Source organism: Carlito syrichta, unplaced genomic scaffold (assembly GCF_000164805.1).
Source record: "Carlito syrichta isolate Samal-C Ts95f unplaced genomic scaffold, Tarsius_syrichta-2.0.1 Scaffold304447, whole genome shotgun sequence".
Taxonomy (NCBI): domain Eukaryota; kingdom Metazoa; phylum Chordata; class Mammalia; order Primates; family Tarsiidae; genus Carlito; species Carlito syrichta.
Genome location: NW_007248543.1, coordinates 73763 through 91844, shown reverse-complemented (window position 1 = coordinate 91844; position 18082 = coordinate 73763). Strand labels below are relative to the sequence as shown.

Below are 18082 nucleotides of genomic sequence, written 5' to 3'. Positions count from 1 at the left end.
CCTGTCTTGCCACTTCTCCCTCTCTTAAGTGTTCTGTCCTTTGTTGCTTTTTTGCACCTGTACCCAGCTCCTCCATCTATTTTGTTGACTGTTTCCCTTTCCTCCATTTTGCCTAATTCTTCCTCCTCTTTCTACTTGTTTCTGTCCCTCTTCTCTCTCTCTCTCTCTTTCTCTCTCTCTCATTTTCTCTTTCCATGTCTGTTCTTCTTCCCACAGCTGCTTCTTGCCCTCTTTTCTTGTATTTCTTCTCCCATTTTATTTTCATCTCCCAAACGTCTGCTCAGAAACAGCCCTCCCTACCCTTTGCCGTCTTCCTCCTCCCCATCTCTTCCCTCCTCAGCTATGTGCAGTGGGACCCAGGACTATCAATTGTCCTCTGGCATATTTCATGTAGCCCTTTAGTTAATATTCTGTGTACCTCTGTGATCGATGCTCGTTTGAATTGGGATTAATCTTCTCTCCGGCAAGAATTAGCATGAACTTAACCTTATTCATCTTTTGTTCTAATATAGTCCATGGCTACCAAAATGATAGTAGCTGCCATTAATAAATACATGAAACCAGGTTAACAAAATAACATCAATGCTCTTACCTCTCTGCATGCTCATGTCAAGGGTTATGGTGTGAAGGGCTAGATTTTAATCTCCATAATTCTCCCAGATTTCATTCCTTTGATACATGCTGCTTTCTTACTCTTTTGCACAAGAGAATTTTGTCATACAGGTTCACTCTTCCCTTCTGAGTGCCTGCTAAAAGAGGGATGGAGTTTGGAAGGAGGGGTATTTTTTTTGTAGTTTTCAGCAGCCACAGTAAGCAGAGTAATTGCATTCCTAGGATGCCACCAACATCCTCCTCCTTCTCATCACAAGCATGATAAAGCTAACCTCTTAGAGAGCTAAACCTTATGGAGGGAAAGGAAGAGAAATAGAAAAATAAAGAACTAACATGTCTCAAGAACCTACCTCAGGTCAGAACCTGTATCCTTGCAATCATTTTAAGAGTTAGATATAAATACCTTTAATTTAACTCATGAGCACAATTAAATCTGATGCTTAAGTTAACACACACAGCTTGGTGGGTTTAACTGGGATTTATACCCAAGAGCATATTACTCCAAGTATTTTCACCAAACTTTAATATCTTCTAGGAAGTAAAGGTCTGTTTCACTCCCTCCTTCCCCATCTTTTTCTCCCTCCCTTCCTTCCTTCTTTCCTTCCTCTGTCCCATTTTGAGTGTCCCAAACTGATTTTGTGGTTTTATTCCACCCTTATACACTCTATTCTACCTTTGTACACTCTATTTTTTATCATATAATTTCTAGGTCTTTTTATCTAAATAAGTCATTCGATAAAATTTTAATTTCTATTTAATGAAAGAACCTTATATCACTTTATGACTTACTAAGGACAACCCAAAACTATATAAAATTTTTGCAGTGTGAATGAACAGTCAAAAAGCAAAGAGAATAAGAGTGGTTCGGTTGTCTCTTGATTCTTCTCCTGTTCTGCCTGAGCTCCCTGCTGTGCGCACACACACATACACACACACACTCCATATACCATAGTTCATTTTTGTGCCATAATATTGTAGATTCTGCAGATCCCCCGTTTGTTTCTGCCTGCGGCCTCTTCCCTCCAAACAATGCAGTAAGCACCTTGGAGAGAACCTTCATTTCTTTCATTATAAAACTGCTGCAAAGCTGTGATTCACTTGGAGACAAAATGATTTCCTGCTGAGGTTTTATGCGAGGTGATTAGCAGGTGGATAGGTAATAAGCTGACCTAATATACCCCGCATTTCCTTTTGCTCTTTCTACCATCTCCAGCCACTCCACAGCCTCCTTTCATTTTGAGCCTAATTGGGCGACTTCCCTTTTAGCCCGGCTTGAACATGTGGTCACGTAGGAGACCATTAGCTGCATAAGGTCGGTAGCAGTCGAAAGGTAAAGAAAATAGTCTTTTTCCAAGTGACCTTTTGAGATTTTCATCTATGAATGTCCGCTTTGTGCTCTCCCTTAATGAATTCCGAAGGCATTTCTTTTAAGGTGGGCGGCGAGTCCTCTCCTTCAAGAATGGGGCTGCTGTTAGTGGGTCTTGCCATTACACCTGATTTTGATTCTTCATCTCATAGGCCAGAGCACAGATTGAGCCTTCCTCCACCCCCTTTCCTGCCACCACCATTCAATGTTGCTTATTTTTTCATAAGAATGGGACCCAATCAGTCTGGCAAGTTGCTTGTGACTCCAGTACTCATTGTGATATGTCTCAAAAGGAGCACCTGAATGTTCCCTTTATAAGCCATTATACAGCTAATATTTATCAACTTGATCTAATGACATCAGGATGATTATAATCAATTATAGCAGCTGCCATTTATTGAAGTTCTACAAAGGCAGTTTCCATGTGACTTGGTAACCCACGGCAAGTTAAGTGTAACTGTCCCCATCTACAGGCTAAGAAAGTGAGGCTTAGAAAAGTTCGGCCAGCCAGGCATGGTGACTTACGCCTTTAATCTCAGCACTTTGGGAGGCTGAGGCAGAAGAATCACATAAGGCCAGGAGTTTGAGGTTGCAGTGAGTTAGGATGGTGTCACTGCACTCCAGTCTAGGTGACAAAGTGAGATCCTGTCTCTATAAAAAAGAGAAAAGTTTGGTGTCTTGTTTTAAGCCAAATAGCTAATAAATGACAGAACCAGGCTTCTGTGAACTCAGGTTTTTTTGGCCCTACATCCTAAGCTCTTTGCACAATGTCATAAGTCCTATCCCTGAAGTTAATGATTTTCATCCTGTATATAGCATAATGAATTCTGTGTGTTTACTACTGAGATAAATGAAATAGATATTTTTAAAATATCATTTAAACCTCTTATTGTTTTAAACTGCCTTTTATCAGTTTTGTGAGGACTTTTAAAAATAATTAAAAGAGCTTACATTTAAATAACTTAAGAATCAAATATATAGCCATGGTCAGTACAATAAATCTGTGTCTACGGTTGTAAGACCACTTCCCACCTACTTCAGAAATTTTTTTCTACAACACTTCTGACATCAGACTTACATTAAAACCCATTCAGTGATGGAGACCTCACTCCCTCTCTCTGCAGTCCATTCTGTGGTTGCCTGCAATAGATGCAGGCAATAGATAGTCTTGTTTTATTAAGTGAAACCACAGAAAATTGCCTCTTTTTTTTTTTTTTTTTGGTCAAAATGATCACCTATAAACAGTTTTATGAGTTCAACCTCTATGGTGAGGCCACATCTGCTTCTTTGCCACATTCATTTCTTTGCCTTATTTCTGCCATCAAAGAAGGGCCATGGAAGGTTTCACCTTACACTTTAAACACTGGAATGTCTTGCTTTATAATTCTCGTCTGGTCTAATTTTCATTTTTTTCATCAACTGTGCTTTAAAGGTCATGGTTCCTGGGTCCTCTATCACCCTGTTTCCTTTTTCTGGATGTATTATAGCTAATTCAAAGAACAATGGGCATTATTCCATCAACAAATGTTTGCTTAGGATCAGGGACTCTTCCAGGCACTGGAAATACCTGATTACCTCTGAGACATTTACAACCTACTGTACAGAAAATAAGCAAATAATTTAATATCATATAATGCTAAATTATATATTACAATGCCAGAGTGTGGTAAAAGCTATGTTAATGCAAAGGAAGGGGATAGAGTTCGGGGGAGAAATGGGTAGAGGAAGCCCTTTTGATAGAAGGGTAAGGAAAGGCCTAAAACCCTGAATTGAGCCCCAAATAAATGCATTATTCACTATGCATATGTTAAGTTAGAGAAAACAATGTCAATATTCATTGTTCTCATGACAAAACTTTCCCAAAATTAGAATAAATAAATATTTCTCCTATTCCCTGGATAGATTGAAGATGAAGCAACTTCAGTGACCCCAGCACCTCAAGCCATGCTTCAAGTATTCTTGAGAAATAAAACCATGTAACGAAATCATCATCTAGTTTTCTGATGTAACCAAACATATCAAAATTCATCTGTCCTTTAAAATGCTTAGGTAGTATTTCCTAAAAATTGAAATTGACATCCACGGAATGATGAAGAATGGGTGCCAAGAATACATTTCACAGCACAAGTATGTCTCTCCCTATAAAACTGATGACAAGTAAGCATCTTATGAGAGATTTGAATTACTCTTGAAGTCAATTTCATTTAAATAAAATTCATTTCCGTATATTCTTCTCAGTATATAAAGCTGAACATATTTTTAAAGAAAGACTGCCTCGTTTCCCGCCAATGGTGGCAGGAGCCGCTTGCTGGTTTTGGTGTATGTCTTCCTTCCCTGGGCTGGAATCTTTCCTTTTCTCCCCTCTTCCCTTTTGCTACTTGCTGCCAGTCATACCCACACATAGCTGAGCAGTTGTTAGATGGCTGCCCAAGGCTGCAAGAGTACCCTCCTGGGAAAGCAGGGAAAGTTGGCCTCTTTCCCTCTCTTCCTCTGTCACTGCTGCTGGACTTGGCACCCCAGTGAGAGAAAGCAGCTGAGCAGCCTGTGCTAGGCTGATGGGTCAACCGTGACAGTGGCCATGGGCAGTGGGGATTTCCTGCAGTGGAACCAGGACCTGCTGCTGGATTTTATAGCATCCGTGTTATAGTGCACCCTTTAAACCGCCAGAGGAGAGTAACTCCTCCCAGAAGTCCACACCAAATGTCAGCCAAAATGATACAAAGGTAACTACCTTCTCCTTACCTGTCGAAGGGACGTGTATGTGGATTAGAAGTTACAACAGGAAGCACATTTTTGTTTGGAGGTTTTGTGGTTTTAGGCAGGTTTTCATGAGAGATAAATTTAGTCCATCCTGTAAGATGTGCTCAAGAAGTTCCTGTCCTACCAGAGGCAAAGCAGCTTCCACAGACCCAGAAGGGGCTCCTCCCCAAGACTTCTGGGTTGTGCTGTTCACGTGTCATTTAATCCTGAGCACAGGTGAGACACTGCCACATCAAAGTAGTGACAGTAATACATTCCTACTGCATTTTTACTGCTTACCCAGCACTGGCCTAAATCCTAGGCCTGAATTTACTTATTTAGTTCACACCACCATGCCACAAGGTGTTATTATTATCCTGTTACAGAGGAAGAAGCCTAACGAAGAGCTGGTAAGTAACTGCCCACTGCCACCCAGCTGGCAACTTCATAATATGCTGGCAAAGGCTCTCTGTGGGAGTTTTTGTTCCTTGGCAGGAGAGGTTGCTAAGAAGGCTGGTGTCACCCTCTGGGCTTGTCCTTGGGGCTATTTGGAGGATCTGCTTACCTGTCAACATCCCCTAAGATTGCTGTAATTCTCGAACCAGATAATATAATCTATATGAAATGGATTATTTTCTAAAATCAGCAGTAAATACACCAATCAAAATAAATAGGTTTATTATTACATTTTATTGTTTGTTAAAGATCACAAAGATAGAGACAGAGCATAAATTTCACTTATTTATGTATTTTAGTTTGCATGAATTTTATTTATTTATTTTTATATATCTGTACTTTCTCTTTGCTTTGTTATTGGGTTTAACCAAGAGTTATTTTTACCAACCCAATCTAATAATAAGGTTAAAAAATTAATCAGGCTCCACATTTTCCTAAGCAACCACCACCCACATATGGTTTCCAGCTTGTCTCATCCACTGTTGTTATGATGATGATGATGATTTTAACTCTTTTTGTCCCCACAGGATCTTCTGAAGACAGTCTTGGATTTCCATAAACTGGGAAAGCTTGAGTTTAGTGGCATCAGAGGGAATGCACTGAGTCAGCAGGTCCAGCAAATGTACGAGGAATTTCAAGAGATCTACAGGGTCTTCTCAGAGTCTTCCTATGACTGTTTGGACCTCCAAAGCATGGTAGGGCTTGGAAGGGCCAAGCTGCAAGCTTTTTCTCTTTCGCAGGTGCCTCTGGAGGGTCAGTGGCATGATCACAGCTCACCACAGCCTCAACCTCCTGGGCTCAGATAATCCCTCTGCCTCAGCCTCTTGAGTAGCTAGGACTACCAGTGCATACTACCATGTATGGCTAATTTTTAAATTTTTTTTTTGTAGAGATGATGTCTCACTGAGTTGTCTAGGGCCGCAAATTCCTGGGCTCAAGCAATTATCTTGCCTTGGCATCCCAAAGTGCTGGGATTACAGGTGTGAGCCACCATGCCCGATCAGGTCTAGGTATTTCCTGGCATTTTCCCTGTGCATTTCCTTTGGCTCTGTGGTCCCAGTGGTTTTACAGATTAACCTTAGTGTCAGGATAAATTATTATTATTTCTTGCATCAAGAGAGAAACACTAATTATTCTTTGTGTCAGGATAAAGATTAGGAAGGCTTCTTCCAACTGCTAACTGCTCCATACTCATAATACCCAAGGTATCAGAGATGCTGAGATGGGCATGAGATGACAATGGAGGCTGTTGCCACCCTATGGCTTCGAAAGCTTAAAGCCAAGTGAAATAAGCCAGACCCAGAAAGAAAAATGCTTCATAAGCTCACTTATATGAGGCATCGAAAATAACCCAATTCATAGAAGTAGAGTAGAATTGTGGTTGCCAGGTTGCTCGGAGAGAGACATGGGAGGTGTGGGTCAAAAGGTACAAAGTTTCAGTTATGCATGATGAATAACTTCTGGTAGTCTAACAGACAACATGGTGAAGACAGTTAACAGTACTGTATGGTGTACTTGAAATGTGGTTGTACATCTTAAGTGTTCTCATCACACACACACAAGGACAACAGTAACTATGTGAAGTGATGGATATGTTAATTAGCCTGCTTTTGGTGATTATTTCACAATATATACATATATGAAAACATCAAGTTGTACACCTTAAATATATACAGTTTTTATTTGTTGATTATGCCTTAATTAAACTGGGGATGGGGGAATTTTAAGCGTCAAGCAGAGACTATGACGTGAAGGCCAGGAACACCTGGACAGAATTTTAATAGTGGTTTGAGGAGGGGTAAGTGAAGCCATAGTCTTGTTTTTCTGATCTGGATTCCCAGCCGAGTACTTAGGATGAGGAAAGCCAGAGATGGATTTTCCAGGTTAGAGACAAAGAGATCACCTTTCACCTGAAGCCCCAGGAAAGCCATGACCTGTGAGTCCAAGACCATAGGAAAAAAGAAAAAAAATGGGGGTTCAGTAAGAAAACAGGGAATGGCACTCCCTGAGAAGGTAAGGCAGAATTTCTGGGGAAGGAATTATAAGAGTATATAAGGGAAAAGGAGAAATAAATTAGGGCAAGAATCTGCTCTGAGCACCTTCCGATGTCCAGGGGAATCTTAGTTGGCCAGAACCCGGGAGATACTGTTTTCTAAAAATTAGAGATTTAAATTAACAAAGTTTCTCTGAAAATTGATATATTCTAAGAAAGGAATTACACCTAAGGTTGCCAGATAAACTGCAATAATTGGAACATACTGAAAAAAATTCATTGTTTAGCTGAAATTTAGATTTAACTGGGCGCCCTGTATTTTTATTTTTGAGTTGGAGTATCACTCTGTCGCCTATGCTGGAGAGCAGTATCATGCTCGTGGCCACCGCAGCCTCAACATGCTGGGCTCGGGCGACCCTTCCACTTCAGGCTTTCAAGAACTATAGGCAAGTGCCACCACGTTTGGCTAATTTAAAATTATTATTTATTGTAGAGATGAGATCTTGCCAAGTTGCCCAGGCTGGTCTTGAATCCGTGGGCACAGGCAATTCTTTCACTTCGGCCTCCCAAAGTGCTGGGATTATAAGCGTGAGCCACCACACCCAGCCTCCTCTATTTTTGTTTGCTAAATTTGGCAACCTAGGGAACAATGACTAGTTGCTGTCTTAACCAATTAAGGTGTATTTAGAAGAAATAGTTTGTATTAGTTTAATTAGCTTACTTTCCTCCTAATGGCTAGATTAGTTCACTTATGCTGAAAAAAACCAAAATTTTAAATTGGGGAAGGAAAGAAAGTATAGTATTTGTTGTAATTTTGAAAGGGTCCCATTGCTGGGGCTGTTGGCGCTGAGATGGTTTTCAGGGTAAGATGAGCTGGCTCTATGGGTGAGGGAGAAGGGGTTTCAGGAAGTGGAAGAGAGCATAGAAAGAGGGGTGAGAGTACACACCTTACATTTGATTCATAGCACTACTTTGTCCAGAGCCTCCAGGTGAAAATGGTGCAATAGTAGGGTACCTCTCTACATGGCTAAAAACTAAGTCATGTCATGGTGGATTCCAGAAAATTAAAATAAATCTTTGGTATAACCAATTCAAATGCATAGGCTAGCCATGAGGAACATTGTAGGATGGGCTTTCAGAAAATCATGTTTTCCTTATGTATTTGTGGTGTCTCTTCAGGACTTTGAAAATGATGTCTCTGAATTTAACCAGAGAGTAGAAGATCTTGACCGAAGATTGGGGACTATCTTTATTCAAGCTTTTGATGATACACCTGGTTTGGAACATGCCTTTAAGGTTTGTACACATGGGTAGACGCTCCTATCCTGGATATTCCCCTAGTCCAACTGTTTTGTTCCTGGAAATATTACTTCTTATTAATCTGATAGAGAGGGATGTGAGCATCCTAGGGCACGGGAATGTGCAGAATTGGGATTCTCAAGCTGATTACTTATGCTTTTCTGGAAACATGACCCATAAAAATACTTTTAAAAGGAGCTGCTTCTGCAGTGCTCTCTCTGGGCATCATACCCTTATCAGCAGGGTAATCATTAAAAGTGAGAAGATCTTCCTGTGGTCACCATCCTGAAGCCATGGCTCTGTATCGCGGCTCGTTAACCATGGTTGCTAGGTTGATTCAAGCTGGAGCAAACCACCTACCAGATAATGGATGTTGTGGTTGATAACTAGAACAAGACTTGTGCTCGTACCCTGTCTTGCTCAGATAGTATAGTACAGGTAGTGCAAAGAGTATAGAAAAGAAGTTTACAACAATGAGTAGATAAATGACTGCAGAGTCAGACATGAAGACTTGGTGGTGCATGATAAGTCTTCTATAAATGATCAAGAGGCTTATTCTGTGAAACTTAAAGATCAAAACCAGGGCTAAGTGGTAGAAGTTACAAGGAGGCAAATTTTGGTCACAGAGGAAAGTGACTCCTGTTAAAGCTGGGTTTGTTGTTGCTATTGTTTTTCTTTTTTCTTTTTCTTTTTTTTAGTTGGAGTCTCACTCCATCTCCCAATCTGGAGTACAGTGGCACACTCATGGCCACCACAGCCTGGGCTCATGTGATCCTTTCACCTCAGCCTTCCAAGTAGCTGACACTATAGGCATGCGCTACCATGCCCATCTTATTTTTTGATTTATTGTAGAGATGAGGTCTCACCAAGTTGCCCAGACTGGTCTTGAACCCCTGAGTTCAGGCAATCCTCTTGCCTCGGCCTCCCAAAATCCTGGGATTACAGGCATGAGTCACTGCGCCCACACTAAGGCTGTTTGAGATGGAATGGACTTCCTTGGCAAGTAGTTAAGTTTTCAGTCACTAAAAATGTCCAGACGGAGACTCTATGACTGATGGGACAATGGCAGAAGTGGCTTAAATCCTTGATGGGTGGGTCCATGCTATTCTAGAATACTGGTTAGCCCAAATGTGCCGGGCTTCATTAGACAATTATATATAAGTAAACTTCAAATATACCTGCTGTTCCATCACTCATATAGGAAGATTTTATGATTCCCTTGTCAAAGTATTTGAAGTAATTCCAAGGAAAGGGCTTACATGTGTCTACAAAATGATCTTGTATGTCATTATCATCGCAGCTAATTGGGACTCTACCACCCAAATAACTTGTGAAGCTGGAACTCCATCCATGCATTGAGGATGCCTACCTCTACCTGTCCTATAAATCCCTCTGCACCAGGGATTTCTAGGAGTCTTTGAGGGATGCCTCACATGTATTCCCAAGTCACTCTGTCTTTGAAATCATTGTGTATCTCTACTCATGTCTATAGTTCCCCTTGAAAATATCTACCCAGAAAGGTGCTAGAAGGAGTCTTGATATTGCTCTTCTGTTGGTCCCATCATGAAAACATCTATGTTTGTGACAAGGACATATCCCTCTGGATTCCAAAAATTTCAATCCTTAAAATGTTATGATGGAGTAGTGTCTGGGCAGAAGTAGAAGAAAACCTTTCCATCTTTGTGCCTGGCCCCTTAAGCAACACTGCTTGTACACAGACTCTCAAAAGGGCACTCATAAAAGCAGATTCTTTATCTTCTGACCCCGACTCTTCTTCTCAACAGGGCTTCCACCCCAGACCATGAGAACTGGCAGAAAAACCACAACCATCCGATCCCTTCTGTTTGCTTTGTTTCTCTCTTTTTGGACATCTCACCAACAAGAAACTGAAAACTTCCTTCTTCCTTCAGTCAAAGCTAAAGTTTCAATGGCTATAAGTTTATGCAAAGAAACTGTTTTTTTCAGGTTTGGGGTGTAGGGACTAGAGAAATGCCCTGACTCAATCCCTTATTGCTGCTATAAGATCATCCAACCACTAGGTGTCCCCTCAGTGGACATGAACAGACAGGGTCGGGGGAGGAGAGAGCTGGCCCCAGTGGTCCCTCAGTGCACATGTCTGTGGAAGTTGAGCCACAGAACTCAGTGGAGTCCTGCTCCCTTATGCCTCCATCAAGGCGAAACTACTTTCTATTTTCTCCAGAGATCCGGGTGATAGTTTTGTGGAGGAAGGGGTGGTTCTAGAGTCTTCAATGGAAGGTTTTTGGCACCTTTTGAGAGTCTTTAGAGTGCCTTGGAATCATTAAGGAAACCAAGTCAAACTGTAAGACCTGGCAAATATCTGACCAAGGACCGCCTGGTGGCTCTTCTCTGCATTTGGCCATTACCCATGACATGGCCTGGAGACCCAGGACTTATAGGAGCCATCTGGAATTCTGGGTCCATGGCAACCAGTTTCTGGAGCTTGCACTCTCTCCAGGCTTTGAAAGTCAGTAAAGCAAAATGCTCCAAAGTAAAATGGGGTGGTAGAAGAAGGATAAGATGTTAGACAAACGGAGTCTACTCAGCTTCCAGTTTTAGGATATGCAGATGTAAGCTTACATTGTATCTCTCACACTTACTGACTTAAAGCAATTGCTGGCAATTTTTTCCTACAAAGGGCCAGAGAATACATATTTTAGATTGGGTGCATATATACTCTCTGTCACATATTCTTCTTTATTTTTTAAATCTCTTTTTTGAAATGTAAAAACCATGCATCAAGGCTGTGAGCCAGACTTGGCCAGATTTGGCTGCCACTGTTGTTCTTTGCCAACCCCTGGCTTGAAGACAGAGATGGAGATGAGAGGTTATAATGGAAGGCAAGTTTAGAAGCAGTGTACTGGTGTATCCTAAAATAACTATAGTTCTACATGGCCTAGTCACAGTCAAAGAAACACAATCTAGGAACCAAAAGAGCAAATAGCAGCATTTCACATCTTGATTCTGCTGCTTCAGGAAACACAGAGGGGTTAGGACAGTTTTTGTGTGTAAGAATATCCTCAGCATCGCTGCCATTCCCAGGGCGACTGCTCTCTGAAATCTTTTTCTTGTTCCCACTCTCAAATTTTAGTCCTCCTAATTCTCCCCAATGCCCAGTCCTCTTGGCTGCTTCCTTTTGTTTTCCATCACCACCGTCCTTCTCTTTTAAGTCTTTATTATGTAGCTCAACTTGACCTTTCTGGCATTTTTAGTTTTCCTTTTGTTTTTACTCTTTTTCGGGTTTCTACAACAAAAGAGAGCCTGGTAGGTAACATGGCAGACAGGAATTCATCTCCTTTAGAAGCAAAGGAGAGGGGAAAGTCTATGAATATCCACATATTAATAATTACTGATCCTGTTCCACAATAACTATTGCTCACCTCCTCTTACACTGATAGACATGTGGAGGAAAAACCGGACATGGGACTTATATAACCATGGAAAGGTCTAATCTGTGACTTTTTTCTCTGCCCTCTCTACAGTTGCTAGACATAGCAGGAAACCTCCTCGAAAGACCATTAGTAGCAAAGGATGTATCTGATAAGTACCAGGTTCTCATCCACATGTTCAGTAAAGACCTGGAAGCAGTGAGGATGATCTACAGTCAGCATGTCCATGAAAAGGCTGAACTTGGTATGCTTGTTGAAGGGGATTTTGGTGGGGAAGTTCTGTTACTGGGAAGAAGCAACCCATTCTTCTTGTATTTGCTAGATGTTTATATATAATCTATGGCATTCTCCAAGTACAACCTCTTGCTTGAAATTACAGACCATCTTAGGTGATTGTAGAACTCACCCAACTGTACATTTCACTGTATCTGGGGCTGAGACTGGCAGGCTGACCCAGAGAAGTGCAGTCTTGACCGCCCCTGGTCAACTGAGATCTTGGCATAATGTATCAGTTGACCCTTGATCAATGTTGCTACGCTGACTAATCTTGAACATACCTCAGTTCTACAGTAGATGTTTCTATGCCTGAGAAAAGTTTCATATCCCTTCCAATGCCATAGCAACCATGCTTCTGGTGGGAGGAACCAGCAGGAGTCTGCCAAAGGGCAGTAATGCTAAGGCATGATGTCTCCATTTTCACTACAATGCTGAGATGCCCTGTCTTCCTGGTTGGAAATCAAAACATACATTCATTTCAATTTTATGAATATTTCTTAAGTCCTTGTTGTACGCAAGGCATGCTTGTGGGCACTGTGTGCTGTGGCAAGTCAGGGTAACGGATGAAATAATTAATAGGTTGCTCATAGAATGTGAGTCTTGTTCGACTTGAGTTATAAGGAATGATAACAAAACAAGATGAGTTGTGGCTGGGAGATTCAAGGGTAGGTTGATGGAGAAGGTGGTCTTGAGCTGAGCCCTGAAAGTTGAAGGATTTAACAATAAATCCTTAGTGGAGGCTAAGCAGGCACAAAAGGATGTGGAAGGTGATTGGTTGGAACTGCCTGTAGCCAAACAAGGTGTGCCGAGGTTCACCAGGTCAGCCACGGAGTTTGGGGTCAACTAATTATCACAGAGTTTGGAAACTCAAATGCCTTCAGAGGCTGTATTTGTTTCCTATTGCTGCATAATGTGACCACAATCGTAGTACCTTAAAATAGCTTCCATCTTTCAGCTCACAGTTCTATAGGTCAGAAGCCCAGCATCAAGTTGTCCATTTAGAGTATCCCGAGCTGAAATTGAGGCATTGGCCAGCCTGGGTTTACATTTGGAAGTTCTGGGTGAAAAAATCACTTCCAGACTCCTTCCTGTTGGGAGAATCCAGTTCCTTGTGATTGTAGGAGTGATATCTCCATTTCCCATTGATTGTCTGCCAGGGGCCACTCTCAGCAACTAGAAGCCACCTGAATTTCTTGCCATGTAGCCACCTCCATCTTCGAGCCAGCAATGGTGTGTTAAGTTCTCTCATGCTTCAAATCTCTGACTTCTGTCACCAGCCAGAGAAAACATTCTACATTATTATTATTATTATTTTGAGTTGGAGTTTCACTCTGTCACCCAGGCTGGAGTGCAGTGGCATGCTCATGGCCACCCCAGCATCAATCTGCTGGGCTCAGGCAATTCTTCCGCCTCAGCCTTTCAAGTAGCCAGAACTACAGGTGCATGCTACCATGCCCGGCAAATTTTTGATTTTATTGTAGAGATGAGGTCTCACCAAGTTGCTCAGGCTGGTTTTGAACCCCTGGGTTCAGGCAATCTTCTCACCTAGGCCACCCAAAGTGCGAGGATTATAGGCTTGAGTCACCATGCCCGGTCAACATTTTACTTTTAAAGGACTCACCTGATTAGGTCAGGTTCACCAAGGGTCCTCTACCTTCTGCCATATGATGTAACCTGACCGCAGAAGTGACATCTAATCATATCTGCAGTTCCACCCACACCTAAAAGTGAGGATTATGCAAGGATGTGAGGGCCATTGGGGGTCATCTTAGAATTTTGCCTATCATAGAAAATAAGCAGACAGTGAAAATAATGGACCTGAGCTGAGCATGCAACATCAGGAATGATGGAGCACATGATAAAATAAAGGAAGTGACTACTCTTCAGCTCCAGGTGCCAGTTAGAAATGCCAACTTATTCTTTCCAATATTCTAATTTGGCCAGAGAAACTGGAAACTTATATATAAGTTTATATATATATATTCACATATACATGAAATCTCACATTTGTTAAATCTTGGCAACTAATTATAAGCAAACAAACCCAATGTCTGGACTAAAATGAGAATATTTGGATTGTGCTAACTCTGTTCAAGTGCTTCATAATCCATATGGTCTATCTCATTTATAACATTATGCAATTCTCACAGATACCCTGGAAGTTAATTAAGTGGGGAGATATTATTCCCATTTTATAGATGAGAAGACTGAGGCCCAGAGAGATCAAGTTTTCTGTTTAAGACAGTATTTTTCAGCCCTGATTATACAATTATACTCATCTTGAGTGCTTTTAAAAAATACCAGTGACCAGTCTTCATCCAGACCAATTAAATCAACAAGTCTCAGGCAGGGGGACCCAGGTCTTCTGACATCGTAAATGTTCTCTTCAAGGTTACTCTTCCTTCCTTTTAACAGAACCTCCCAGACACTCCTCGGTGTGAGCCTAGGGTGACTTTAGTCTGGAGGTTAGATGAGGAAAAAGTAGAGTAACTGGTGGGAGGTGTTCACAGGGCGGAGAGGGTTGGTGATGATACCTAGCTTCAGTCTGGCTTGTGTCGTGTCCCCAGGGTTCTCCCCAGTGCACAAGAACATGCCCGCCATGGCTGGGGGCCTCCGCTGGGTACAGGAGCTGAGGCAGCGCATCCAGGGTCCCTTTGCCAACTTTAACCGCATCCCACACCCGTGAGTATCTTACTTCTGAAAGCCGGGCTTGCTTCACGCTGCTATTCCTGCTCTGGGTTTTGAGGGCTGTAAAAATGTGGCTCACTTACCTAAGGCAAAAAAATCATCTTTATTTCTTTCCATTTCCAGCAAGGGATCAGGTACCTATCGGCCGAACAGTCACAATATTGGTGCATTTGGACTGATGAGCAGGTCCCTTGTTGTTAAGTGAGGCATAACAAGCCACAGGCTGATTCCTTTTGCTCAGTGAGATTCATTTCTGGAGGAAAATGAGTCAGGGATTTCAAGCTCTGTGGAGTTCTTCCACTCTTCTCCCTCAGACAATGTCTGTGCTACTGAGGTCATGGGAAAATAATAAAGCCCCAAAGTGTGTTTCCTGGAGCTCGGTTTGAGGACCTTGTATATTAGGGCAGCCCTGGGACACCTGTTAAAGATGCAGTTCTGGGGCCTCCCCTGTCACCTGCTGAATCTTAATCTGGGCCCAAGTGTGATTCTGCTCCTTAGCAAGCTCCTCTTTGATTCTGATGGTGACCATTGGCTTGCTTCGTGGCTGAATCTGGAAGCCAAGGTGGAGGCATCTCAACTGCTAAGAGTGAGTGACAAAAGCTGTTTACGATGTTATGTTTAGGATGCGGCCTAAGGAAGGGCAGTCTTTCTCAGACTCCTCTTTCTAAAAGACTTGATCTTGTCGAAAGCACCCAGCTCTGGAAAACAAGACAGAAAAAAAGAATTGGAGTCTGGCCATTGGAATCACAGGGCTTTTAAAGCTAGGAAGGACCCTAGAGACCTTCTGGCCCAAATGGGGAGACTTAACAGAGTCAGAAGCCAACAAATGCATGACTAGTGAGGCAGGTGATACAAGACAGTGGGATGGGGTCCGCAGTGGCCGCCGCCACTCCACTCCAGTGTTGCCAAATGGAGAAACAGAGCCAGTGTGAGCAATCCCCTGACTGTTGGAGAGGAGCTGGACAGCTAGATTTTAAAATTGGGCTTTAAAATGATCAAGGACTCCATTTTTTTTTTCTCAAACCCAAGACAGTTCTAGCAAAGCATGCCTGTGAGTCAGATCTACACGGAGGAGGGGTCCATTTGTGCATCTGCTCCTGTCTGGGCAAACTCTTTATTTTGCAGATGAAGAAACCAAATGGAGGCAGAGAGAAGTGAGGTGACTTGCCTAAGGTTCTAAACACAGCCAAGGAAGAACTGGAAGAAGTCTAGGTCTCGGGGCTTCTAGCCCAGAGCTCTTCCTGGGGACCACCAGCCATGGGAAATTTGGCTGGGAGTAGGGCTGTGTCCTTATGCATCTTACCCATGCTCCCTTAGGCAGAAAAGAGAAGATATGTGAGTGGGGTGGGGAAGGATGTCAGGGTTGCTTCTAGAAATGTGAACTGCAGTAGCTGTCATAGGTCTGGCCCCCTGAAAGCAGAATTTAAGATGCATGTGCAGGAATTTGTGGAGATGTTCCCAGGAACAACACCCATGAAGGAGTGAGGGGAAAGGGACTGGACAGAGAGAGAAGTTGAATGGCAGCATAGTTGCAATGGAGGTCTTAGCAGAAGCTTCAGGGAGCTCTGGCCCTTGAGAACTCCCCAGCCTCTGTATTTCCACATCAGCTCATTGGATGCGGGCTTCCTGGTGAAGAGCTTGGCCTTGGTCAGGGTAGTTCTCTTTGGCTGAGGTTGTTCCCAAAAAGGGAGGCAGCTGAGCCTCATCAGCAGCCAACACCCCTGGCTGGAGTGGGAAGAGGGCAGGGGGTGTTACCAGTGCCTGGTCCCAAGAGGACATCTGGACAGCGCAACACAGCAGCCTCTACAATTCCCAGAAAAATTTCCATTTGTTCTAAAAATGAAATCAAATGTGTATTCTATGCCATAATATGTTTTTATTGGCTATTAAAAATGTTCTAGATTCCTGGTTATGAAGTGAGATGGAAGCTACAGGGAGTTTCTCTGTACTTATTCCTGCGACCTCCCAAGCCCACAAGGTGACATGCCCCACATGAGAAGCCACGCTCCGCTCTGGCCTCGTTCTCTTCCAGATACAAGACTGAGATCTGTAGTTGTGGGGCTTGTGGAAACCCACAACTTGTGAGGGGAGAGTGCCACAAGCACTTGAAGCACTTTCCACTTCTTGCTTCCTCGCAAATATGTCTGCTCTTTTACCACAAAAGAGGAGAAAAAATGCCAGCAAATCCAGTGCTTTCTCTGCAGGCGTGAGGGCTTATGTGGAAAGCTCAAGGGATCTGGTGAAGAAAGCCTGTGTTGGTTTAGAGAGCAAATGGGTTTTAAAGAATCTTTGCAATAAGCTGCCTCGTTTTGCTAGCAGGACAAACAAAACAGATCTTCGCGCGGTTAGTGTGAAGGTTTTGGAAAATTAAAGATACTTCACCGATTTTCCCAGGAGCTGGACTTTCATTTAGTGTTGCAGCAAGTGTCAAAACCAGGGAAAACAGTTGTGGTTTCTGGTACCTTGGGCCAGACTCTGCTTACTCTCTTCTGGAGTCCTCAGCATTCCTGCATGTGTGAGTGCATGTGTGTGTGTATGGTATGTGTATATGCATTGCTTATGCATACATTGGCAAGGGGGAGGGGGGAGCAGGGAGGGACCCTCATGTAAACATGTGACAGAGTGGCAGTGTTTCTGATTACATGTTCTAGATGGAGTGCAGAGTTATACACACACACACACACACACACACACACACACGCGCGCGCGCACGTACTGGGGGTGCCAAAATAATGTACATGCATTTTAAGAGATACTAACTTTTTAAGAGATGCATTACTTTTCAAAGTTGAATTGAATTACCGTAGCAATGTCTAGTATGACATTCGGTGAGAAGATGGCATTAAATGAATACTAGTGTAACCATGTGACAGGCAGGACAGTCAAAGGAAATGGCGGAAGCACGGTTGTTGTTTCAGGAGCACAAGACCATTTTGAAGTGGTATTTGAAATTCTAGAACCAATGTTGTGGAAGTACAACAACATTGGAGGAGTGAGTATGCAACAGAACCTCTAACACACCTGACAATTGCACGCATTCGTGATAAGTTTGAGACGCATGGTACTGTGTGGATGTGCACAAGGGAAGATCCAAGAGGCCTCACACAGCAACAAGTCCTGCAGTAGTTTACTGTAATCAGAAGTGTCTAGATACTGATGGTAACCACTTTGAGCACCTCTTGTAATTGTAGAAGTCAGGCATGACTTGTATTCGGTGTGACTTGTATTCATCTTTTGTTATTGGTA

At 42.6% G+C, this 18082-nt stretch overlaps 1 protein-coding gene across 1 annotated transcript in view; it reads left to right on the top strand.

Moving 5' to 3' along the window:
- Nucleotides 1-18082, top strand: part of LOC103262320 (dynein heavy chain 9, axonemal-like) — a 99930-nt gene that overhangs the window by 23544 nt on the left and 58304 nt on the right. The window contains exons 7-10 of the mRNA XM_008059934.2: nt 5701-5868; nt 8346-8462; nt 11966-12116; nt 14716-14830. Of these exons, the coding sequence (XP_008058125.2) occupies nt 5701-5868; nt 8346-8462; nt 11966-12116; nt 14716-14830 (551 nt within the window). The remainder of the gene's footprint in view (nt 1-5700; nt 5869-8345; nt 8463-11965; nt 12117-14715; nt 14831-18082) is intronic.